General features: G+C 36.0%; 1 protein-coding gene and 1 long non-coding RNA gene across 2 annotated transcripts; one reads left to right on the top strand and one right to left on the bottom strand.

Annotated features, from left to right (window-relative positions):
• Positions 1 to 569: 569 nt before the first annotated feature.
• On the bottom strand, positions 570 to 3,578 carry LOC141645926 (uncharacterized). The gene is made up of 4 exons (XR_012545226.1): positions 2,914 to 3,578; positions 2,696 to 2,756; positions 1,596 to 1,689; positions 570 to 986 (listed from the first exon to the last, which is right to left on the bottom strand). It is a non-coding gene; the product is annotated as an uncharacterized LOC141645926 (long non-coding RNA).
• Positions 3,579 to 20,301: 16,723 nt separating this feature from the next.
• LOC141645927 (protein GAMETE EXPRESSED 1-like) lies at positions 20,302 to 22,883 on the top strand. Its single transcript, XM_074454079.1, has 5 exons — positions 20,302 to 20,988; positions 21,083 to 21,670; positions 21,779 to 22,092; positions 22,185 to 22,332; positions 22,421 to 22,883. Exons 1-5 carry the CDS (start codon positions 20,501 to 20,503, stop codon positions 22,695 to 22,697), a joined length of 1,815 nt encoding a protein of 604 aa, XP_074310180.1. The 5' UTR covers positions 20,302 to 20,500; the 3' UTR covers positions 22,698 to 22,883.
• The last annotated feature ends 4,832 nt before the right edge of the window (positions 22,884 to 27,715 follow it).

Genomic DNA, 27,715 nt, shown 5'->3' on the forward strand with positions numbered 1-27,715 from the left:
GAGAGTTACTAGTGTAACACCCGTGAAAAATCACGGGGTTGTGTACATTTTTTTTTCTAAAGATGACTATAAAACTTAGTTATTATATAACCAATTCCATATATTGAACATGTGTACTTTTTTAAAAACAAAAAAATATATAATATCATTATATATATTAAAATATATAAATGGAAATTATAACATTCAAATTTCATAACTTTAAGATATGTAAATTAATTAATAAGATAACATATGATAATGTTAATAGGAGTAACCATAATTCGCTTTCAAATTGATCAATATTGAGCTTAATAATAATCGGGTTATAAATTTAATCGAGTCCATAACGGGTCGGGTTGGGGATCGGTTTCGAGTTGGATAAAATTAAAGAGATAATGAATTTAATCTTAAAAAAAGTAGTAAAAAACAATATTATCCAGAGGCGTAGTTCAAATAATTATATAACCAATTTTATTTATTGAACATGTTTACTTTTTAAAAATAAAAAAGAAATAAAGGCATAAAAGTATATATATTAAAATATATATACAGAAATTATAACATTCAAATTTGAGAACTTTAAGATATGTAAATTAATAAAATAACGGGATTGTTTTTAATTTTTGGAAAATAAATTTAGGTACTAAATTTGTAACATAAATGTTACTATTGTTATTTCGGACATTAGTTGGCGTTACTATTACTTTATAGAGTACCCCGTATTTCTTTTCTATCTTTCAAATACATTAGTACGACTCGTCAAATTTTATCTTGTTGTACCATCGATCGTGCTACCCTGAGGTACAAACATGATAGCTCCAAACCTTGCTTCGTGTTACTCCTTAACATTTAGAATGAGATTATTAGAATGAGTGTTATAGATTGATAAGAAAAATAAAAACATTAGTACTCGTATATGACTTCTAATTGGATAATTTAACAAACTCTCTTGTCAATCGTCATCAATATTCCTATAAGCTTTAGAAAAAACTGCAACATTGCGCCTGTCAGCAGAACCAAAAATTTAGATACAACATTAGTGGATAGTACGATAGTGTAAGAAATAATACTATGAGATTGCATAAGGAAAAATTCCAAGGTATAAATGAACAGGCAGCCATTTATGTACACGATGCCGTAAGACAATTATATACACAATGGCTTGCTTCGAGCAGAGTTGCCAGAGTCTCTAAACTGCGGTACAGAATCAAAGTTGACCCGTTTGGAACCATCTATTCTAAATATCCGCACTAATTTGTAGGCCTAGAGTGTGATGAATTTAAGATGTTAATGTCACATTACTATTTTTCTTAGTCTGCACAAACTGAAAACCTCATAGAAAGTTTACAATGCTAGACAATGCTGTTTTTTTAGCACTACTCTCCACCACTTCAAATGAGATCATTTTGCAATTTTAAGTTTACTCAACAGAATTTTGTTTTATGTCAAGGGAATGGCACTCGAGCCTATTACAATACAAATTAATACAAACCTAAGCAGTGGCGTAGCTGTACAGGGATGAGTACGAACGAAAAATTGGAGAGCTTGACATAAAGATGTTGGAAAATAAAGAGCTCAAATCAAAATACTTTCGAAGCTGAGAAAATACAAACCTATTTCGAATACTTCTTTTGAAGATATTGGTCAGTGTTGATGGCTCCTTAACCACCATATTACTTCTCATCCGAATTCAATATCATCATTAATCTGCGCCACAAATGTAGTGATTACAATAACAAATAAATACATAAACAGAAATGAGATGGTCTTAAGACAATTATGAGACTAATCCATACAGTAGCTTAAGAATAAGAAATAACCAAACAAAATGAAACCAATATACAGTACTGAATCAAGCGAAATCTTTAAGAAACTAAAAAAACTATTAATACAACCAACTACTCATATGTCTTAAATTTGTTGAAGTGAATTTAGAACCTTATTTCCGAAAACAATTGACAAAAAATGACCCATTACAACATTTGTGAACTTGGCCGTATTCTATTTAGCGATCAGCAAGTTGAAACTTGTCTTATTTCCATTTCTGCTGCCACCAATCAATAAGAACTCTTAAAGTATACTCATACTTTGAAGGCCTGTTAACTACCAAACGAAGATTCGATCCATAACATTCACACCATTGGTTTAGCACTTAAACTTTTGAAAAACATAAATGACATTCACACGATAGCAATAGGGCAGTATAATAAAACTAACAATCACAAAGAGTAGTAGTTCAGAAGAGAAAATTCCGTATACCTAGAAAATGCAAAATATAATACACCGGAACTGCCATAAAACATACTTCCTCCATTCAACTCCACTCTACCACTTTCTTTTTTCACGTTTGCCAACGCGTGTTTTACGCGCTAAATATCATTAGCTACGTATTTGCAAGAATTATAAAAGTTAGATATTTTTAATGTACTCGTAAAGACGAATCAAACAAGATCCTACATGAATATATTGCCACTTACGTATCGAGAGAAAATCGAAATTAAATACACAATTGTGAATAGTGTACAAAAGTGAAATAGGTAGAGTGGAGTTGAATGGAGGAAGTAATTTCAAAGACGAAATTATTAAGGGATCTATCTAAAGGGTAAATGACGAAATTCCGTATACATACTTTCTTCTCTGTTTAAAGCAATAAAATAGTATCTTGAATACATATCTTTACTTTTACAAACATGATTAATTCAAGAAGGCTAACCATAAGTGTAGTGAAATCCGAGTAAATATTCTCTCATCCCAAATCACAAATCCACCATTGCCTGAAATTTAATAATGCGAGTAAATATGTTAAACCTTGTCGAAAACCAATCAGGGATCGACTAACATGAATCATCGTAACAATTCCAAATTCAAAAACATCAAAACAATACATAGATCATACAAAATAAAAAACAATTTTTTTAAAAAAATAATTACCTTGGCACAATACTCCATCTCAACAAATTTAAAAGCAATGCCTAAAGAATTAATTAAAAAGAACAGAAACCAAAGCACAAGCATCACAAAAAGTCTTCAAACCAAGTTCTTCTTTACCATATTCTATTATTTCCGCAAGTTCCTCGAATGCTTCTACGATCGAGGATAATGGCGTTGCCTGCATTTTTTCAGACGCCATTTGTTAACCTTTTCTCTTCCCTTTTGTACAGCATCACCATTATTATTATTATTATTATTATTATTATTATTATTATTATTCTTAATTAATTATTTAATAATTAAAATTGTTAATTATTATTACTATTGTTGACAGAAAGGAAGGATGATTATGGTGGATGGTTTGGGAGAATTATTGAAATTTTCTCTTGAGAGAATTGATCAGTCTGAGATAGTGATGGTAGGAGGGTAGGTAGAAGTTGGAGAGTTTTTTTGTGAACTGTGAAGCTTTTTCTGGAAGACTCTACTCCGTGTACTCGGTAGCATTTAACTTGGGTATTGGGATGAAAATGTTCTAGACTATTTTATCCTTTAATTTTCTACTAAATAATTAAGTTGACATGGCAATGGTGTTAGTTTTGATTGGCTGAGAAAAACTGAAATTATGAGAATAAAGGAGAGGCTTTGTAGAGTACTTTTCTTAAATATGGTTGCGCCACGTCAGCGGTTTTACAAGATTCTTTTATATATATAATGATGATATGATTTAATCTATATTACAATATTAATTTTTGTATTGGGTTGTGTTTTTTCCAGGAATGGAGAAAAAGTTTGATTACTATTGTTTTCCTGTAAACACCATCATGATAGTTGCATGAATTAATATAATAAAAATACTAATGAATTTCTTTTGTTATGTTGATATGATAAAAATCTAAACAAATGTGAGTTTACAACTGTTGATTTATCAGACGTGCTGAATCCGTAATCAATAATAGTATACAACAGCTTTGATGATTTATCAGACATTCAGACCTGCTTAATTCGTTCATCAACTGCTGTATTACATATCTAATACTATATTTTACGTTGTATTGTTAATGAGAAGCACTTAATTTTTGTTTGTGTCAGGCCACAAGAATACGATGAAGTAATAATTAGTAGGAATAATTAAAATAGTTGGGCTTCAACTATTACCTTAAGATTGATGACGTTGGTTTTCAATTTGCAATAGGTATTCAATTCATTCAATTTAAATCATCACACAGATAGCTCTTGCTATTTTGCGTGATAACTAGGACCCGACTTTGCTCTGCCTTGCGTTGCACAAATACTATCTCTTCCTTTTTATTGTGCCAAATTATATATAGTCCAGTTCGGTGAATAATAGAATTGTTTGTATAGCTATAAATATACAGACCGCCATCTTACTCTTTTTTGTGCCGGATTATATACGGTCGAGTTCCGTAAATCATAGAATTGTTTGTATAGCTAGCTATACATATAGAATGGGTCACCATTTACCATTAGAACTTGAGATGACGAACACTTGACAACAACCCCCCTTCCCTACCTAATTTTCATAGTTGACTTGATATGGATGAACTATCTAATATGCCTTAATAAGGTGGAACGTTCTTTAGAGTTGAATTCCACATATATATACACAGGAATTGGTATACACTTAATACTCAAAATTTAATTTCCTATTTCACATATGAACTCCAACCTTAAAATAGAGTAATAATAAACATGGTGATTGACGACGCAGGTTCAACATATGTGTTTTTTCAGACGATGAGAATAAATTTTAGTGCGTAATAATCATTGTAATTGTAATTGAGCTAGGTATGACATAAAAAAAAAGCATGTTATTAATAACAACAACAGTTATCTCACACGTTGTGTGATAATTAATTAATTTCATTTTTAAGGTAACAATTCTTAACAAATGGGTTCAATAATCTTCACGGACATCATAATGTAAAGCCAATAAATTTTCTATTATATTATTATATAAGTAAATCATTCTCAAGCTGAGCTAAAGATTATTTTTCTTTTATATAATTAAAAATTAAAAATAGTATATTGAAGGGGTGAAAAAATAGGACCAAGTATCTTATTTCTCAAATATTATCTTAGATAGGAGTCTATTTCAGGTATCTTATTTGGTTAAATAAACTACTTATCAAACATTTGCAAAAACACAAGGTAGCTAAATTTTGGTCAAATAAAATAATTTGGTTAAATAAGCTAGCTCAAATGCCTCGCAAAACATAGGCTAAAACTAATAAAATAATTAATTTGGATATTTTAGATTTTATATAACTTTGAGTACGTTTTAGACTAAATTATCAAAAACTCCCTTTTATATACAACTTTTTAAAAATTACTCCCTTTTATAATTTTTTTTTAAAACTTACTACCTTTAAATAGACAAATTTTAAAATTTGATAGCAAATGCCTTTTTCGGTGAAATATGATGTGAATGGTCCAATTTGCCCCTCAGTTATTATTTCCCCTTCTTACCCTTTCATTAATCTTGTTAATCAAAATCTTATGGATAATCTAGTCTCATCTAATCACCGTCAACTTTAATTCATCCTCTGGAGCATTAAGCAAGTTTGTAATTTTTTTACCTTGATTTTTCCTTAAGTTACTGTTAATTGCCCCTATTTCATTCTATTTCATTGGAAATTTTAAGAGGTTAATTTCCGTCAGAAAAAAAAAAAAACACATTTTGGAGGCAAAAATTCAAAATGGCGGGAATATTTCTTATTGATTCCAACGGCTGATTAAGATGGTCAGACACCAACCCGTAGGTAACAGGAGACAATGACGACGACCCGCCTTCCTCGCTCGTTCTGATCTCCTTTCATGCTTTGGACTAATTGCAAGTGACTTTTGCAGAAACTTGTGGACACAATAGTAGGTCTCGGCTCATCCCAGAAACATCAAAATTTGAGATTCATTCTCATTCTGTGATTCTATGAATTTTATTCATGAAGCTACCTCTTCCGTTTCCCTTTCTCATAAAGCTTATTTTCACTTACAAAGATTTTCCAGTGGATTTTTACCATGAACTTAAAATATAGTAGATGGCCATTTTTTTATGAGTAAATGGCAACAAATATGGGGTTATACTGTAGAAGAATTTTTGCACATTTTAGCTTTAATGACAACAAAGTCACGGAGCTTAAAACAATAATGAACTTTTCGTTTCCTTGTTGAATAGACCTTCGATCTGTGAAATTTTTCTGGGTTTTTATTTCTACTCAGTAAGAGTTATTTGTTGCTATGTACAACGGTGCTTAGACAATAATTAAGGTGGGATCTCTTGATTTTTTGTGTTCTTCACATGAACACACAATCAGATATGGGGTAATTTTTTTGAGACGAGTTTGATTTTGGTGGATAATCGATGAGATAGAGAGGAAGACAAACTAGCAGGGACAATGTGAATGAACAATGGATATAAAAAACATAGGGAGAGGGGTATTTTCGTCAGAAAAAAACACATTTGGAGGCAAAAAATCAAAATGGCCCGAATATTCCTTATTGATTTCCCTGAGATGAGTTTTGGTATCAAATTCTAACTTTCTCCTCTTTAAAGGTAGTAAGTTTTAAAAAAAATTATTAAAGGGAGTAATTTTTAAAAAGTTGTATATAAAAGGGAGTTTTTGATAATTTACTCTACGTTTTATTAACTTTTAGTCAGTTTTATCCAGTTCAGCTCAGCTCCGTTCAGTTCAGTTTCATTCAATTCAGCTGAACTCTTCTCAAATTAACTCTTATTTCAACTTCATTCAGTTCAGCTCCACTCCACTCCGTTCAGTTCAGCTCAACTCCATTCACCTAAACTCTTATCAAATTAACTCTTACTTCAGTTTCATTCGGTTCAGCTCAGCTCAGCTCAACTCAGCTCCATTCAGTTCAGTTCAGCTCAGCTCAACACTTCTCAAATTAACAATTACTTCAACTCCGTTCAGTTCATTTCAGCTCAACTCAATTACATTTAGTTCAGTTCGACTTCTCTCAACCTAAAAGAATAAGGCAAAATAGAAGTTCCTAACATAAGAATCTCTCTTTATTAGTTAACCACATTCTCGAGATAGCATTGGCGAGTAAGATTTAAGGACGATCGACCTAATCCCCATCTGCTTTGCCATCCTTAGTCCAAAGGCAACTGCGTTTGATACAATGGCAGTGGAGATTGGGTACTAAAAGAATGATGGTTTGATTTTCCTGATACTACGTTATACATTATACAAGATAGAACATTACCAATAGGCCCGTGCATCACACGGGCATTAAATCTAGTATCTATATAAAAGAGAGTTTTTTCGAGCGATTTGAGAGCGTCCACATCATCAAAAATAAATTTAGGAAAGTATAATTTTTGATGTAAAAAATAAAGTGGAGAATCTTTTAATTATTATAATATGTATATTTCCTAAATCATATTCAAGTGATATTTCCAATTTTTATATCAAACTTTTACATTTCATTTGTCAAAAAAATATCGTTAAAAAAATTATGAAAATAATATAATTAGCTTTGTGGTAAAAAAATGCTATCAGTAGACAGGGGCGGACGCAGAAATTTCGTCTAAGGGGGGCACCGAAAAAAAATTTAGTACATTATTTTTATCGTAAAACATTTTATTATTTTGAAAATTTTGTTCTCCTAATGTTGTAGAAAGTATAAAAAAAATGGCGAATTAATTGGTACGATCAATATTTTTTCTAGTAAATAATGTTTTATGTTGATTTATTTTTCTCCGAAATGCAATAGATTTCATTAAATTTACATCGTAGTAATTGACGATAACATCACTAGTTATAAGATATATTATATTTTAGTCCTTATATAGGCAATAAGCTTAAGTAGTTCAATGGTTATGTAGTTGTTAATTCATCTCTAGGTCTAGAGTTCAAATCCTATGCTAATTGTTTTTGGCTGAAATAATAATAGCTGTGAAAGGGCTAAGCCCAATAACAAAAAAATTAGTTAAGTAAACCTGAAGCAATAGGAATCGATCCCGGTACCAAACAAACACACATACACACCCTCTACCAACTGTTCTAATGTAGCTTGGTGCTTATTTAAGAGACTAATAAAAATTTATTTCCAAAATTTCATGGTGGGCACTTGCCCACCCGGGCCCCCCTAGATCCGCCCCTGTCAGTAGAGTATAAATTTCATATATTTGGACATATTAAAGATGGTGTAGTTCTTAATATGTAAAATTGTGTACTTTTTAGTATGTTTTGTCCCACATTGGAAAATAAGTAGGTGGGGTTAACATATTACATATGAATAGTAGAATTGTCCCACATCGAAAGATTAGTATAAGGTGAGTGATTCTATAATTATAAATATGAGACATATTTGGAACTTAGGCATCAACCCAAAATCTTTTAAGTCTCTTAAGTATTGTCTTGGAGAGCTCTTAAAAGTTTATATCATTATATTTTCTAGGTGTGGTAAATACTCCGTTTAAATAATATAATTAGAATTGTGTTAAAAAATGTAACACCCCGGTTTATAAAAGAAGTCCTCGTCAAGACATTCTCTAATAAAACGGACTGTTACCATCTCGGTTTCCCGAGGTAGTGAATAACAAATTAAACTCCAAGGCAATTTATGTAATATTTTAACTTAATTATTACAAACCTCTTTTCAACTCGATTACAAGAACTGTCATAAATAAAAGTGAAAGTCTTCTATATGATGATCTAGCCACTAAGTAAATCGATCCAATGTCTCACGCCCATCAAGCTCCCGTCCTATCTCTTAAACCTGTCAAGTCTGCTCCCCATAAAACGGATCATCACAGGTGTTCACGAATACACAGGGTCAACCACGAGGTTGAGTAGGGACAACAAAATAAGTACGACAACAAAATGCATAACTTTATTTCCGATTCGTCACATACTCCACCTCTCCATATCACAGACCCTGAATAATCTCCGCTCCATATCACAAGACCCTGAATAATCTCCACACCATATCACAAGACCCTGAATAACCTCCGCACCATATCACAAGACCCTGAATAATCTCCACACCATATCACAAGACCCTGAATAATCTCCACACCATATCACAAGACCCTGAATAACCTCCGCACCATATCACAAGACCCTGAATAATCTCCACACCATATCACAAGACCCTGAATAATCTCCATACCGTATCACAAGACCCTGAATAATCTCCACACCGTATCACAGACCCTGAATAATCTCCACACCATGTCACACAACATCCTCCAACTCCAATGCATATGAATGCTCAAAGAAATTGATGCAACACGTTATATAAATCATTTAAATGATGAATCATAAAATCATGCCAGTTATCCGATATTGTACTATCATACTCAATATGATCAATTCAGTCAATCACCTTTCCGAATATAAATGATAACGTAAATCAACCACGAATCCAACCAACACAATTCAACAACAACGATATTAGGACAAGTGTATTTCCCCTACCTCAAGTGCCAGCAATCCAATTAAGCAGTCCAGAAATAAAGCAATGAATTGATTATCGATCCTTCACGAATCCGCCACCTAAAACAATTATAATATTTATAATTACTAACTACTAAATATGGAGATCTCTCAATTAGAAGTCTTCCCGAAATATAATCCCGACACCAACTTATGCCCGACTGATAATTAGAATAACCCGATTAGTATTTGACTCAACTTCCCAAAATAGAAGTTATTAAAGTATAATTTCTTAAAATGGAAACCTTCCCGGTATAGTAACTTTTCTCTTTTAACAAACCCGACTCAAAAATCCGACTTGAATTATTTAACCGGCTCGGGAATTAAATTAGATAACTAATATGATAATTAAATGAATTATATGATTTATAAATACCCGAATCAATTCCTTAAACAACTTAAACAATCCCGTCTCAAAACCCGTCTTTCATTAATTAAATAACTCGGAACATAAATAAATTAATTAATTAAGCATACGGCCAATTACTAATTTTAAACTATGAAAACCCGCATCGAAACTAAAAACCACTCACGCATTAACACGACCCATACTTCACTCTCGCCCATACCCTTAGCCGCCACCGTAACCACCACGACAACCACCGCACTTTGTTCCCCACATCGTCCCCACCACCAACAGACACCACCATCCAGTGGTCGACTCACCGCCGGCGAGTCGAACCAGGGTGGTCAAACCGGCCGGTTCAACACCGAGCCTCACCAAACGACCTATTTCCCTTCCCCGACCACCACCGCAACTAATAACCTTACCCCCGCCAACCACCACGACCTTGCACTCCGTCATCCCACGAACACCGACAACCCATCACCACCCCGTCGACCTCCCCTAGTCGACGGTGGCACCACCTCACAGCCTACCTCTCTAAAAACCCACCCGCAAACCTCAAATGTAACCCGTATGTCTATCCCTCGTCAACAACGCCTCTTGCCACCATTTACACCGCCCAAAACCACCCTAACCACCGCCAATACCATCGACCCTAACTACCCATTACCCCTACCACGTCAACCGCCACTAACAGTACTCCTATAGTACACGGAACAACCACAAAAACCCGACATCAATACTAAAAAAAGAGGAACCGAGTTGAATGCTTACCTTATTCCGCCACCACACAGACCACCATGGCCACCCCGACCGTCGACAATGGTCCCCTGGCTCATCCTTGCAGCGCCGCCAACATCCCAAGCTCACTCTCTCTCTCTTGTTTTGCGCAGATGGGGTGTGTTCATGGACGAAAATGGGAAGGGTTGTCGGGTTTAATAAGAAAAAGGAGGAGCAAGGGAGTATGGGTTGTGTGGAAGTTGGTGTAGGCGTGGAGTTGGAGTATGGGTAGTCTAGGTTTGATAAAAATAATCAAGCATGCTTTACACTCCCAAAAACACGGTCCCCTTAATTATTTTGGGTCCGATCGGTTTCTTATTTGCGTTTAACCAATACCCGCAATCCTATATTTAATTATCTTATGTGAAACGTAAACTTACGAGAATACTTCCGTATTATCCCGACACTGAGTAACATAAATTTAACGTCTTGTGATTATAGTTTGTTATTTATTATATTGTAATATTATATTATTCCGCGACATAACATGGTCGGCTTATAATAATTTATCAAAAGTCAGGGTATTACAGTCTTCCCCCCTTAAAATGAACTTCGTCCCGAAGTTCGCTCCCGTACCCAAACCTCAAAAGGGTATTGTATATCGCACCTACGGACGTCACGCATTTCTAACACGGTTAACACATACTTTTGACATACCAACAAAACATGACAACACGGAATGTTACATTCCGCCCTCCTAAAAATAAACTTCGTCCCGAAGTTTAACTCAAATCTTTACTTAACCGAAGTAACTCTAACTAATAACTAATCGAGAACACAAATGTATAATCAACTAAATAATCATCTCGAGAACACCGTCATCTTCCATCTAAATTCGATCTCAAACTCAACATAAACTCATTAACCATGGTCGCTTTGGACCGTAAACATAACTCGGCGCAAAGGCCCCACAACTCATAACTCAATACCAGTAGTTTAATCACACCCTCCTTTTACACAACAACCAACTATCAGATGTAGGAACAACACATATAGGACTTATTTGCATAGGCAACCTCACAACGAAACGTCAACTTGATCAAAACTACAATCTACAACAGGTGCAATTCAAGCATTAAGATTTTACAATCCTACCCAACTAAAAACATGGTTACGTCCTCGTAACCTTCATTATTATAACCAAAGTTCTCAAACTACCGCTAACAACTGAAAGAGGACAAAAGGTTCACCACTCACGCTCAAGTTAGCTAATCCTTACCAAGGACAACCAATATTCAAACTCGTAGTAAAGGAAGCTACCGTTACAAGTAAAATCATTAGTAATTATCCATTTTACCAATCGTTGCAATCTCATACTTTAGAAACATAGGGGATTAATCACATAAGAAAAGAATTAAGGTCAACATTTGATAAATCGATTTATGTGAATTATAACTTAATAGGTTCAATCTGACTTTTCTTTACTTAATGGTATAGATTTAGGTCACGACACATAATCCTCAGTAAAATGAAGACAACCAGCTTCGCAGTACTTATCATCCCAGAATTATTTTCAATCCTCATAACAATTGGGTTTGGTATTTACTCATGAATGACGAAAGCACATTTCTTGGCAAATTTTACAACTTATTGGTTGAGTCAAACAAACGATTAAACAGCGATATTGGAAGGTTAACATGCAAGACTATCATTCATAAAATTTCGTTCTTGATATTACGTGTATTTAAACTGCACACAACACCATGACATAAAAGATTAAATGTATTTTACTACCCCAATTTTACCAATATTCGTTACCTGTCATGCTAATATCAACGTACCATGTTGATACACAACTCACTTAAATCATCACGTTACATTTCCTGTTTGGACATTCGTAACTTCCCACAACCCACCAATTCGCTACATGAACAACAGTATGACTAAATTAACCCACTACTTGTGACTCCGTTTTAGTTTCATTTCTCAGGCTAGCAACTATCATGGACACATACAACCAGACACTGACTGGAAATCTCTTTCCGAATTTATACTCACACGACAGAATTTATCTTCATTTTCAAAAACTTTTACTTCCATACTGGACGATGAATAAATTTATTAACATAATTCCTATAACAGAGCTGTCCATCAAATTCATTACAACTTGGTACAAGACTCAAAATCAGATAAACTTAATTCAATTCCTTCCAACAAAACAAGCTTAGGTGCCGACTCATATATCATAATTTACAGGTTCATCTTATTCATTTCAATCCTATCTTTACTAATGAGCGACTATTATCTCAACATCGTGGTTTTAGTTGCACTTCTTTACCCGATTACATTCACGACTCAATTAAACGTAACTATAACAACTATCATTTAAACCAATGTGTATCATGTGAATCATAAAAGGGTTATCCCATTATAATATTGCCAACATAGTCATCATAAACAATCCTTATCAGAATATAATTGATAGTGATGACTCGAGAATCTAGATATACCAATCGTCGTATTATATCAAACAATTTCCTTTATATCATGCTCCTACAAATGCAAGAATCCCTTTAGTATTTTATGACGATATAGTGATGAACATATCCACTAAGAATTAACAACACTGTTTATTATCATGTTATGGGTGTAGTTCCACTGAAATAGATTAATGCAATGTAAGTAATAAACATACTTTAGGCACACCGACTCACATGAAAGTCTTTAAACTCAGATGACACCCTACACGCGTGCTCATTTAGACACAATCATTACTACCACCCATGTGTAACTTTTAAACAAAATTATTGTAAATATTCATGCGAGTATATTAGAACGATCAAATTGACTTTTAACGCCATTGACTTTACTACGATATGACACTGTAGTTTATATTTATATATTCGACCACTATGCAATTATGATGAACACACCAGAGATACTACAACATGCCAAACACATATATATAACATGTAACAACTGGACTCGTTCAAAATATTTCACCCCCGATTACGAATCAAATTAATTTATTCAATTTTACTTATACCATCACGCCAATAATGTTATCAACTAAACTTCAATTTTATCACTGGTTGAGATACGTAACTACTGAACATGCCTGGTACTTATCATCATATAAGTACATTATAAATTCATATTATTAAAGCTCGTGAATTAATCAAACACTGTATGAAGACTCAACCTAGAACACACATTTTACAAATCATGATTCACGTTGTAACCTTCAAAGATCACTAATAAATAACCGTTCGATTAAAGCTTGATTCATATTACTTTTACAAAACACGGAGAGTTAAAATCAAGGGACAAGAATTAGGTTCAAAGCACAAGAATACCATTTTAAAGAATTTTACAACTCAGTTGGTCCAACCAAACATGTGACAGCTATTGATCCAAAACTTGGGTCAGTTTGCAAAACTTATTATTTAATATTGAGACATCAAGATTTTTCGTGGCTTATCAATTTGAACACATGTGAATTTTACGATCGATGGAGTTGAAATTATGCGAAAATTATTAATACCATTTAAATGAAGATTTTCACAAAATCGTTGGTCAAGCGTCACTGCATAGAACTTCCTAACCACATCTTACTAAAATATTTATTTCTCCTAATCCGTATATCATATAAGTATGAAACCAACGTCAAATGAACACTAACTCACGAGGCTACCTCTCATAACATTTTCTTCGATAGACAATCAACAGCAAATAAATGGTAGTAAGGTCAATTAAGGAGTAACATCAACCAAAACATGTTTCACCACTAAGTCAATTCATTTTATATGTTCCAACTCTTACAACCATACTATCGATACTAACCCATCCCAACTTAAACCTCACATTGTGCTTTCGTAAACATCTATCCCGTAAAATCCTTTCGCATCTCGATCTACTCTTTACACCTACATTACGATTGCTATGACCAAAAACAGGCAATTCAATAGCGTTTCTTATTACTATCACATTATTATACTAGCATGGCTTGGGATCACATAACCGCATATTACTTAGTCACATTAGTACTATCAGCACATCATTCACATCCCCCTAGGTAGTTATCATAGACTCGCAATTATTTTCATGCTCACGACTAGCACAACACTTCATTGATTATTAACCTGAACTCGAAAATTTATTTCTCATTTCCCAACATTATATGATCACGTCATCATTCATACAAAATACTTACCGTAGCGTTGTCCTGCGGAATGGTTAGAATATATGGGTTTCAAAGTATATATCAACTCGATTATGCAATCATCAATGCATCAATCAATACTTAGGCAACGATATAGGAACCTCAGGTTCAACCTTATGCAACTTTTCTACCCTTTTCTCTCATATACCCTCAGGGTTTTCCGAGTCAAACCGAGAGGGCCACCTTTGGTTCGGTGTGAGGGGGCCCCTAACTCAAACCTTACCTCAGTGTGCTCCTAACAGTTCTATCCCGGTGTTCATTTTATTTAGACTCTTCCTATGTTCATTGGGCTCATTGGTTTAGGCCACGAGGATCGTTCGCTCGATACCACTTTGTAACACCCCGGTTTATAAAAGAAGTCCTCGTCAAGACATTCTCTAATAAACGGATGTTACCATCTCGGTTTCGAGGTAGTGAATAACAAATTAAACTCCAAGGCAATTTATGTAATATTTTAACTTAATTATTACAAACCTCTTTTCAACTCGATTACAAGAACTGTCATAAATAAAAGTGAAAGTCTTCTATATGATGATCTAGCCACTAAGTAAGTCGTCCGATCCAATGTCTCACGCCCATCAAGCTCCCGTCCTATCTCTTAAACCTGTCAAGTCTGCTCCCCATAAAACGGATCATCACAGGTGTTCACGAATACACGGGGTCAACCACGAGGTTGAGTAGGGACAACAAAATAAGTACGACAACAAAATGCATAACTTTATTTCCGATTCGTCACATACTCCACCTCTCCATATCACGGACCACCGAATAATCTCCGCTCCATATCACAAGACCCTGAATAATCTCCACACCATATCACAAGACCCTGAATAACCTCCGCACCATATCACAAGACCCTGAATAATCTCCACACCATATCACAAGACCCTGAATAATCTCCACACCATATCACAAGACCCTGAATAACCTCCGCACCATATCACAAGACCCTGAATAATCTCCACACCATATCACAAGACCCTGAATAATCTCCATACCGTATCACAAGACCCTGAATAATCTCCACACCGTATCACAGACCCTGAATAATCTCCACACCATGTCACACAACATCCTCCAACTCCAATGCATATGAATGCTCAAAGAAATTGATGCAACACGTTATATAAATCATTTAAATGATGAATCATAAAATCATGCCGATTATCCGATATTGTACTATCATACTCAATATGATCAATTCAGTCAATCACCTTTCCGAATATAAATGATAACGTAAATCAACCACGAATCCAACCAACACAATTCAACAACAACGATATTAGGACAAGTGTATTTCCCCTACCTCAAGTGCCAGCAATCCAATTAAGCAGTCCAGAAATAAAGCAATGAATTGATTATCGATCCTTCACGAATCCGCCACCTAAAACAATTATAATATTTATAATTACTAACTACTAAATATGGAGATCTCTCAATTAGAAGTCTTCCCGAAATATAATCCCGACACCAACTTATGCCCGACTGATAATTAGAATAACCCGATTAGTATTTGACTCAACTTCCCAAAATAGAAGTTATTAAAGTATAATTTCTTAAAATGGAAACCTTCCCGGTATAGTAACTTTTCTCTTTTAACAAACCCGACTCAAAAATCCGACTTGAATTATTTAACCGGCTCGGGAATTAAATTAGATAACTAATATGATAATTAAATGAATTATATGATTTATAAATACCCGAATCAATTCCTTAAACAACTTAAACAATCCCGTCTCAAAACCCGTCTTTCATTAATTAAATAACTCGGAACATAAATAAATTAATTAATTAAGCATACGGCCAATTACTAATTTTAAACTATGAAAACCCGCATCGAAACTAAAAACCACTCACGCATTAACACGACCCATACTTCACTCTCGCCCATACCCTTAGCCGCCACCAGAACCACCACGACAACCACCGCACCTGTTCCCCACATCGTCCCCACCACCAACAGACACCACCATCCTGGTCGACTACCGCCGGCGAGTCGAACCGGGGGTGGTCAAACTGGCCGGTTCAACACCGAGCCTCACCAAACGACCTATTTCCCTTCCTGACCACCACCGCAACTAATAACCTTACCCCTGCCAACCACCACGACCTTGCACTCCGTCATCCCACGAACACCGACAACCCATCACCACCCTGTCGACCTCCCCCTAGTCGACGGTGGCACCACCTCACGCCTACTCTCTCTAAAAACCCACCCGCAAACCTCAAATGTAACCCGTATGTCTATCCTGTCAACAACGCCTCTTGCCACCATTTACACCGCCCAAAACCACCCTAACCACCGCCAATACCATCGACCCTAACTACCCATTACCCCTACCACGTCAACCGCCACTAACAAGTACTCTATAGTACACGGAACAACCACAAAAACCCGACATCAATACTAAAAAAAGAGGAACCGAGTTGAATGCTTACCTTATTCCGCCACCACACAGACCACCATGGCCACCCCGACCGTCGACAATGGTCCCCGGCTCATCCTTGCAGCGCCGCCAACATCCCAAGCTCACTCTCTCTCTCTTGTTTTTCGCAGATGGGGTGTGTTCATGGACGAAAATGGGAAGGGTTGTCGGGTTTAATAAGAAAAAGGAGGAGCAAGGGAGTATGGGTTGTGTGGAAGTTGGTGTAGGCGTGGAGTTGGAGTATGGGTAGTCTAGGTTTGATAAAAATAATCAAGCATGCTTTACACTCCCAAAAACACGGTCCCCTTAATTATTTTGGGTCCGATCGGTTTCTTATTTGCGTTTAACCAATACCCGCAATCCTATATTTAATTATCTTATGTGAAACGTAAACTTACGAGAATACTTCCGTATTATCCCGACACTGAGTAACATAAATTTAACGTCTTGTGATTATAGTTTGTTATTTATTATATTGTAATATTATATTATTCCGCGACATAACATGGTCGGCTTATAATAATTTATCAAAAGTCAGGGTATTACAAAAAAATTCTATCATTAGAGTATAGGTTCATATTATTTGCAAATATTTTAATTATGATAAAAAAAATAAAAACAAACGTATGAATATTTATAGAATATAGTATTTTCTTATTATTAAATCGGGTTGGATGTCGAATTAGGTTCAAAAAATATGGTGTACTTTTAAATATGTTATTCGTCTCACATTGAAAAATAATGTAGATGTGATAAATATACACTATGTACAAATAGTTGAATTGTCCCACATCATAAGATTATCACAAGGTAGGGTGATCACATGATTATAAATAGGATTTATCCTTAGAACTTAGCTATCACCCCAAATATATTGAATCTCTCAAAGTATATACTTATTATATAAGAGACTTTAAACATAATCTTGAATTAAATGTTAAATTTTTAAAGTTGTAACCTTTTTTTAGGTGTGAGAAAGATTGATAAAATGGTCAATATTATAACGGAAATTTTTCATGATACCCTCGAATTTTGTTAGATTACACATAATACTCCTAAATTTAGATTTGTACATAATACCCTTGTGTTCACATTTTTCATAACGCCGTTACTCCTATGAGTAACTAGATGAGTAATTGAGCATGCCATGCTATTTGTGTTTTGTTATTTAGGTATTAAATGTTAGTTTATTAAATAAAATATGGATTTAAGAATTAGATGATGAAGTGTTTGTGTAATAGATAACAAAAGAAAAAGGCGTCAAAAATTATAGGAGTAATGACGTTATGACGGAAATTGTCAAATGATATTCTGGGAAAGAAAAAGGTGAACACAGGGATACCATTTGTAGAAACTTAAAATTAGGAGTACTATGTGTAATCTATCAAAGTTCAAGGTTACCATGAGAAATTTCCAATATTATAATGATATAGTTAATTAAATTTTCATTTAAAAGAGAGTTTTATCGGTACCGATAAAACAATAAAGGGGTATTATTTTTTAATTGTTATTTTATTGTCACGCCATCAAACTTAGCGTCCATTTAACATCCTTTACATTAAGAGGTACCATGGACAAAAAAATGGAACCTCAAGGATACCATTGGCAGATTTTTAAAAGTATGGGTAACATGGAAAATCTAACAAAATTAAGGGGGACCACGGAAAATTTACGTATCTCGACTATGATAAAAAAAATGAAGAAAAACAACGACAAATATTAATGGAGAGTTCTTAATCATATTATTAAATTTAAATATAACTATTAGATATAATGAGTAGCAATTGTCCGTATTTGGTATTCGGGATCTGGTTGAATGTCGAACTAAGTGCAAAAAAGATGATGTAATTCTGAGTATGTTATTTGTCCCACACTGAAAAACAATGCAGGTTTGATGATATACTACTTATAAATAGTAGAATTGTCCCACATTATATTAGAAAAATAATCTAAGTTTGGTGAATATATTACTTATAAATAGTAGAATTGTGCTACATCGAAAGATTAGTATAAGGTGGGGTGATTATATGATTATAAATAACCCACGTATATATTAATCTTGGATTTTTTTTGAAAGAGATATTTAATAATATGTAAACAAATCATTAGACATAGAATGTAAACATTAAACCCTTATAACATTTTTTTTTTGCATTATAAATAAGTTAATTATCTCGTTGCAACGCACGGGCATTCAAACTAGTATTAACAATAAAAGAAGGTATATATGAATAATTAGCTAACCAATCGATTTAAGTAAAATATTAATAGCGAGATAGTGAATTTGTCTCATGATTTATTTCATCTCAATTTTAAGATATGTCAAAGAAAGAAAAATATATTAATGATAAATTTATGAGTTATGCAACTTTAAAGTAGTTTTATTTAATTGAAAATAAATTTTATGCTAAATATAGGCAGTCCGGGGAAAACTGGACACCAATACTAGTTTTAATTAGAAAAAGCATACGAGAGTTTAATAATAACTTTCCTTAGAATCACTTAGAATTAAACGTATATAGTACGCATGTTATACCTTTTTTTTTTTCTTTTAATAAAATTATCACAAAGTTGGTCAAAAAGTACATAGTATATAAAATTATCACAGAAAAACGAAAGTATGAACTTGGGGTGCAAGCAAACGATTCATCGTATATAAGTAACGACCTTCATGTCTCCTCGTTTCTCCTTCGCGCCTATTGAAAAATCCCGGCTAATTCCCAAACACTTTTACAACTTTTTTTTACCCTTTATTTTTACAACCTTAATTATTTCTCGTCTTCTTTGTCGTTCAACCACGGTACATGCCATAAGGTAGTGTATTGAGTAACATGTACTAGTATAATCTAAAACGGTTTAATTTCTCTCAAACCAATTCAAATACTTATGAATGTTTGATATCACTCGTTTAATTTAGGTTTAATCATGTCGATTATTATGGGGTTGATGTTAGAGTACTCGACTTTATATGAAAATTCTGTATGATTTATACTTTTAATTAATTTAATACATAGGTCGAAAGGTTTTATACTTATATGTGGATTAGAACGCATGGGTGTATTTGTATACTAGAGTATACTATAATTTTTCGTATTCTATTATTGTGTTTGATGACTCGATAAATCTTTATTTTCTGAATTTTCGAAAGAATTAAACATCAATTTTTTTATTAGAATTTATATGGCATGACTTTAATCTAATATAAATTCTTGTTTAAGACGACATTAATCGAATTAAGTGAAAAGAGTATGATACATTTCCATGGCAAGATTATATATTCATTTATTTAGCATTAAAGCATTCTAATGGAAACTTATGATTACATTTGGCCTTTTTGCAAATGCAGGTTCATTTAAGAGATCAGAAAATTTGAACTTGTGCCACGAATTCAAACATGGGAAATCGCGTCTTTGTTCTATTTGTACTCACATTTCTAGCATTTCCATCAGACGTCCGGTCATGGGGTGGTTGGTTCTCTTCCTCGAGACAATCCACCCCACCGCCTTCTGGTGCTAATAATAAGGCCGATTGGGGTTCAAATGGTTTGGTTGCCGAGTTTTCAGTAGATGGCATGAACGATCCAAATGCTGTTGAGTTAATTGAAAATGCGAGGAGGAAATTGGGAGGATCGAATCCATGCTGGTTTAACGCGTATCAGAATTTATTTTCGTCATGCTCAGAGATTTTTGCTGCAGAGGAAAAGAGAAGTAGACTTGCTTGGCTTCTGAGTGATTGTTTTCAAAGGGACTCAGGAAGGGATTCTTTTCCTAAATGTGATTCGAATAGTAAAATGGTCAATTGTCTCCGTAAATTAAAAGATGATGAACATCGGACTTACCTGGAATTCTACCTCACTACCAATTCTATCTGTCATCAGTTACAGTAAGTGCATCTCTGCTGTAAAAATTTTCTTAATGCGGAGCTTACGTCTCTGTTAAATTCAATACTGTTTATTAAAATGGAATGTTTCCTGCAGATCAAAGGCTTTCAAGGTTCAAGTTGAAAATTTGGTGAACGATTTAAAAGACTCAGCATTGTCGACAGAAGAAAAACTAGAATCCATTGAACTAAAATCTGATAATCTCATTCACAACTCAAATCAAATACAAGAATCAATAACATCAATTGATGCAGAAACCCGAAAAGTGGGGGAAAATTTGAAGAACATGGTAGGGGATATGGGCATTGTTTTGGATCAATCCAAGGAGCTTAAAGAGCAAGCCCATGGTATTGCAACTTCTCAGGTTGATTTGGTTCAAGGACAGGGGTTATTGAGGTTGAAAATGGAGGAAAACTTGGCAAAAGTCGAAGAATCGTATTATAACTTGAAGGAAAACATAATGGTGTTGCAGTTAAAGGCCGCTGATGTACAGAAAGAGGTTAATAAATACGGCCAAGCGTTAGCTTCAAAGATGCATAATCTTCAAGGCAAAGCTGATGAAATTGCAGGAATGACGGGGGTTACTGTGGAGAATCAACGACAACTTCTTACAACCCAATCTCAGGCACTTGACGGTCTTCAATCTCTCACTAGTTTTCAGTCTGAAGCCCTTCAGGAGAGCAGGTAATTATTTTAGGATGTATGGGACCGTCTCACATGAGAATTCGTGTTTGTTCTTAGACTGTGTTGTGCATCTTTGTATTGCTGATGTTTTGTTCACTGTACTATTAGGGTTACGCTTCAGCAGATAGTAGGATTTGCGCACGAGAAACATAAAGAGCTCAGGGAGCAGCAAGAACAGCTGTTACAGGCTCATGATCAGTTGGCTACTAATTCAAAATCAATGTTGGAAGCTCAGGAAGCTTTTGAGTCGAAACAAGCAAGCATGTTCAGTGCAATAGATAAACTGTTTGCATTACACAAAGCGATGTTGCTGGAGTCGAGGCTTATCAAAGCGTTCATCGTATACTCCCTCCTAATATTTGCTATGTTCATGTTTACAAGCACAAAGCAGACCTACTCAGTAAGATGCAGGCTTTATATAAGTATGATTTATGCCGTCTTATCCTAGCTGGCCTTATTCAGATATTCTGATGAATATTCTGTTTTAACAGTTATAGGTTAATAATAATTGCAGGTTTGTGCATTGCATTTGCAATAGAGTGTGGGATTCTGCAGTTGACAAGTACTGAAGTTGAACAGAAAACTCGGGTCAGATCGATAGTGAAGTCGCTTCTTTGCACTTATGTTGTTCTTCAACTGTTATACTCTTTTATCACATACAGGTATGCACAAATTAAACATTGTTATAGGATCAAAAGCGATAACATGAATTGATATCTGACATTATAAAATTGTTGGATGTATTTGCAGGGATTATGAAGCACTAAACCATAAAATGCTAGCAAGTTTGATTGATAAAGTGAACAATATGCAGCAATGGAAAAAAGAGTATTATTGTTCCGACGAAGAGAGCATAGACAGTGAAGTAGACTGGCCTTCATGGTTGGACACTGAGTTGTCAGAAGATATGAGCATCAATGAAGACCCTGAATACCTTCTTCCAGCTGCTCACGATGATCCACCGTCTCAAAACTCCATTGTCACTAGTGTTTCGAGAAAATATAATCTTAGGCGTCGCAATTATTAACTCAAACCTTGATTTTGTTGATATAACTAGATAGTAGTATTTTTATGGATTATTATTGTATTAGATTGTGTATTATATATATTTATATTATACAGATCAGTTAAAAGTTTTAAGGTGATCACTGTATATGAATTTTTCATTTTGTATAAGTAATAATTTCATATATTGTGATTACATATGGGTCAAACTTGATATCAGCGCAGACGGTCCTTGTTCGAAATTTGAATGATATAAAAGGGAGGGATGTTGATATAAAAGGAAGTCGGAAAATAAAGATGATGGCTGTCAGGATAGGGAGAAGGATATGTCCAGGACTAGGATTTGGTGTACATCACTTGGAATACTTTGTGGGTTATTTGGTTTGGAAATTTGAATGGAGAGTTGTAGAGGGTAAACAAGTGGATTTCTGTGAGAAACAAGAGTTAACAGTGTAATGGTTTCTGATAAATGCATATAGATGCATACCTTCACACTTGTAACATAGACTTGACACCAGTAAAACGACTTCCCCAAATAGAATGACCTTTAAACAGCTCAGGCAGTGACTTACTTTCCCAAATAGGGAAAAGGTTGAGTCTCATTGATAAATGCCCAGGCTTATATAGTTACAATGTACGGTGTGAATACAATCAATATTGCTATAATATCTCCTATAATTACGGCATATATAATATCCAAAGATATCGGTATAACCGATATATTCCTAACACCCCCCTCAAGCTGGAGCATGGAGATCAAGAATGCCCAGCTTGCGGAGAAGAGACTGAAATTGAGGCGCACCCAATGCTTTGGTAAATATGTCGGCCAACTGCTCGTTGGTGGAGACATGAGCCGTGGTGACAAGGCCTTCAAGAATAGCATCGCGAATGAAATGGCAATCTATTTCGATATGTTTGGTACGCTCGTGAAATATGGGATTGTGAGCGAGATCAATAGTGGATTTGCTATCACTAAAAATGTGCATAGGAGACGGTAAAGAGACCAAAATCAAGCAGGAGGCTCTTTAACCATTTTAATTCACACAATATGTTGGCCATGGACCGATATTCGGCTTCGGCCGAGGAAAGGGATACCGTGGTTTGCTTCTTTGTCTTCCACGATATAGGCGAGTGACCCAAAAAAATGAACCACCCAGAGACAGATTTGTGTGACGAGGGGCATCCACCCCAGTCCGAGTCACACCAACCCGTAATGACAGCTTTACTATTAGCACTCAACAAAATTCCTTGCCCTGGGTTACCTTTAAGATAACGGACCACCCTCAATGCGGCAGCCATATGCTCCTGTCGTGGCTGTTGAAGAAAGCGAGTGAGGATGTGGACAGCATAAGACACATCCGGCCGAGTGACGGATAAGTACACAAGTTTCCCGACCAAACGACGATAAGACTCCACGTCCTCAAGAACCGGCCCTGTAGCTGAACCGAGAGTATGGTGCTGTTCTATGGGAGTGGCAGACGGCTTGCAGCCGAGAAGGCCAGCCTCGGAGATGATGTCCAACGTGTATTTCCGTTGGCTAACAAAGATACCCTCGGTACTCCGTGCGATTTCGAGACCAAGGAAATATTTAAGAGGACCCAAGTCCTTCATGTGAAAGCAATTCCCTAAATACGACTTGAATTGAGCAACAGCGGAAGAGTCATTTCCCGCAATGACAAGATCGTCAACATAAATGAGAATGTAAAGACGCACCTGCCCTTGCGAGTAAATAAAATAGGGAATAGTTCGAATAGGACTGCTTGAAACCGTATTCTTTTAGAGCCGAAGTGAGTTTTGCGAACCAACAATGCGGTGCTTGGCGTAAACCATATAAGGACTTTTTGAGACGACATACTTGCCCATCTTTCCCACGACTGAAACCCGGAGAAATTTTCATGTACACTTCATCATCCAAGTCACCGTGTAGAAAAGCGTTATGGACGTCCATCTGGTGAAGCTCTCATTTATTAATTGCGGCGACGGCAAGAAAAGTTCGTACCGTAACCATTTTGACAATTGGGGCGAAAGTTTCACCAAAGTCCAAACCTTCCACTTGATGATTCTCAAATACTACAAGGCGTGCTTTGAAGCGCTCAATTTCACCATTGGACTGATATTTGATTTTATATATCCACGTACACCCAAGAGCTTTCTTATCGGGTGGAAGTGTTGTGAGTTCCCATGTTCCGTTCCTTTCCAAAGCGTCAATTTCAGATTTCATAGCTTCACACCATTCTTTATTTCGGATTGCCTCTTTGAAAGTTGGAGGTTCAACTCCGGCTGTGACAGCTGCTAGAAAACATCGATGTTTTTCCGAAAAATTATTGCAATTAACATAATTAGTGAGAGCATAGGACGTACCTGAGGGCGACGTTGATGAGCTTGGTTCGCTTGGTGATGGGGATGGACTTTGTGCGGTCTCGAGAACATAACCACGAAGTCTCGAATTAGGGAATTTCAGCCGTTGACCACGGCCCATTGCTTCATCCGTGGTGGGGGCAGAGCTTGCGGCAGTGAGGTCGGTACTGGCGGAGTGTGTAGTTGTTTCAGAACCCGTGTCAAAGGTAGGGGCTGAGCTCAAGTCAGTAGCAGCGGTAGTATCAGGCTCGGTACCTGTGTCCGGGGTGGGTATGTCGTCGGTGGCAGGGCCTGGATTGGTCACGCCAGGTTGTGCGATTCCAGGGGCTTCCGTATCCGAGTCATAAATGTCAGGTTCAAGAGGATTAGAAGCAGGAGTGTCATCCGTGACATTGAACGGATACACGGTTTCGTGAAAAACAACATCTCGAGATACGAAATGTGATTTCGTTTCAAGATCAAATAATTTCTACCCTTTCTTATTATGAGGATACCCAACAAAAACACACTTTCGACCTTTTTTTGCAAATTTATCGCCTTTAGTATTTTGATTATGCGCAAAACAGAGACACCCAAATACCCGTAAATTTGTATAATTCGGTGGTTTCCCGTACAAGTGTTCATAAGGGGTCTTATTATTAAGCAATGGTGTAGGGGTGCGATTAATCAAATAGGCAGCGGAAAGGATACATTCACCCCAAAATGAGAGAGGTAGATCGCCTTGAAATCGAAGGGCTCGGGCTACGTTTAATATATGCCTGTGTTTTCGTTCAACGCGCCCGTTTTGTTGAGGCGTGCCAACACAAGAAGTCTCAAAGTGAATACCATTAGAGAAAAAATACCCGGCCATACAATTGAATTCCGTTCCATTATCGCTACGCACTGTTTTAATGCTTTTAGAAAATTGAGTGTTAACCATATTAATAAAGCTCATGAACATGTCCGTAACCTCAACTGTTATCAAGCAATAAGTAAACCCACGTAGCACGGGAGTAATCATCCACAATTGTCAAAAAATATCGAGCCCCACATGAAGATGCAACGCGATAAGAACCCCACAAATCACAATGTATTAATTTAAAAATATCGGAAGCACGTTTATTATTTAAATCAAAAGTATTACGGTGTTGTTTCGCAAAGTGACACACGTCACAAATAGAGTTCTTATTGCAAATTAAATTACTCAAAGAGGGAATGGTCTTGACAACTTTATCTGATGGATGCCCCAGACGCTTATGCCAAAGATCAAAAGTACCTTGATCAGTTATACTATGAACCGCCAAAGGTCGCTCCCCCGCACAAATCCAATAAAGTCCATCCCGTAGCTCACCAACTCCAGTCGTCGTTCTCAAGGAACGGTCCTGTATAAGACATGAATTTTGGGAGAATTCAAAACAATAATTAGTGTTTGTCGTAAGTTGAGATATAGAAATCAAATTGCACTTTAAGCTGGGAACAAATAACACTTTATGAAGAGTGAGAGACGGATTTATATATATGGAACCCATCGTCGTGGACACAACTTGTTGTCCGTTGGGGAGACAAACGGGTCGGCCTGGAATCGTGTAACTGTTCTCCAAATATTGCAGAGTACCTGTAACATGATTAGAGGCTCCTGTATCAAGTATCCAAGAACACATACCACTGAGACGGTCGTTAGCGAGGAGGGAATGAGCACTGGCGCCTGAGATGACGGCATTTACTTGCGTCACAGGCTCCTTGTCACGGCTGGAACCTGAACCCGAGGCAGCACCTGAGTCCTTCCCACGAGCCACTTCCTTGTGCCAACGACGATACTCAGCTACTGTTCGTGGTCTCTCACCCCACCAATCGGGAAACCGTTTGGATTTGAAAAAACAACCAGAAATTTCATGGCCTCTGGTTTCACAGAAGGAACAGAATAATTGACGGTGTGCACCCTTCTCCTGATCGCGTAATACCCTCCAATCGATAGAGGAATTAGGGACAGCGAAGGCAGCAACTTCAGACACATCCGGATTGGACTCGGTTTTCAAACGTTCCTGTTGAACGACTACACTGTAGGCTCGGCTGAGACTAGGTAGAGGATCCAACTGAAACTGTTGGGACCTGACACTACCATATAAGGAGGAATCAAGACCCATAAAAAATTGGTGCAATCGTTCATTATCAAGACGTTTAAGGGCAGCGGAGCCTATGTCACATTCACATTTTCCGCACTTACAAGCAAACGGTGGTTCGTGCACAATAAGAGAATCCCATAGTGTTTTTAATTTGCCATAGTAAGTGGTTACATCCATACCTTTGGTTTGTTTACAGTTATTGAGTTGAGTTTTCAAACCGTGAATTTTGGTGCCGTCTACGACATCGAACTACTCTTTCAATTCCGCCCATAACACTGATGCATCCGCCACATAGGAGACATTGTCGAGAATGGAGGGATCGATTGTGTTGCGTAGCCATTTCACGAGTGTACAGTGAACGGCCTCCCAATTGTCGAGGTCAAATTTGCTTGTTGGCTTTTTGATCGAACCATCTATAAATCCGAATTTGTGTCGAGCTTTTAAAGACATCGTCATGGAGTGTTGCCAGTCATGGTAGTTGTCACGACGAAGCATGATATGAGAAATTTTTGCGCCAGGACCATCTTGGGATCCGAGATAATACGGGCTCGAAGGGTCGATTTTTGGAAATTCGACAGTG

This window comes from Silene latifolia, chromosome 3 (genome assembly GCF_048544455.1).
Source record: "Silene latifolia isolate original U9 population chromosome 3, ASM4854445v1, whole genome shotgun sequence".
NCBI lineage: Eukaryota > Viridiplantae > Streptophyta > Magnoliopsida > Caryophyllales > Caryophyllaceae > Silene > Silene latifolia.

Coding starts and splice junctions, on each gene's coding strand:
- LOC141645927 (XM_074454079.1), top strand. CDS start 20,501: ATGGGAAATCGCGTCTTTGTTCTATTTGTACTCACATTTCTAGCATTT. Junction 22,093..22,184: donor AAGATGCAGGCTTTATATAA/GTATGATTTATG, acceptor TAATAATTGCAG/GTTTGTGCATTGCATTTGCA. Junction 22,333..22,420: donor TACTCTTTTATCACATACAG/GTATGCACAAAT, acceptor ATGTATTTGCAG/GGATTATGAAGCACTAAACC.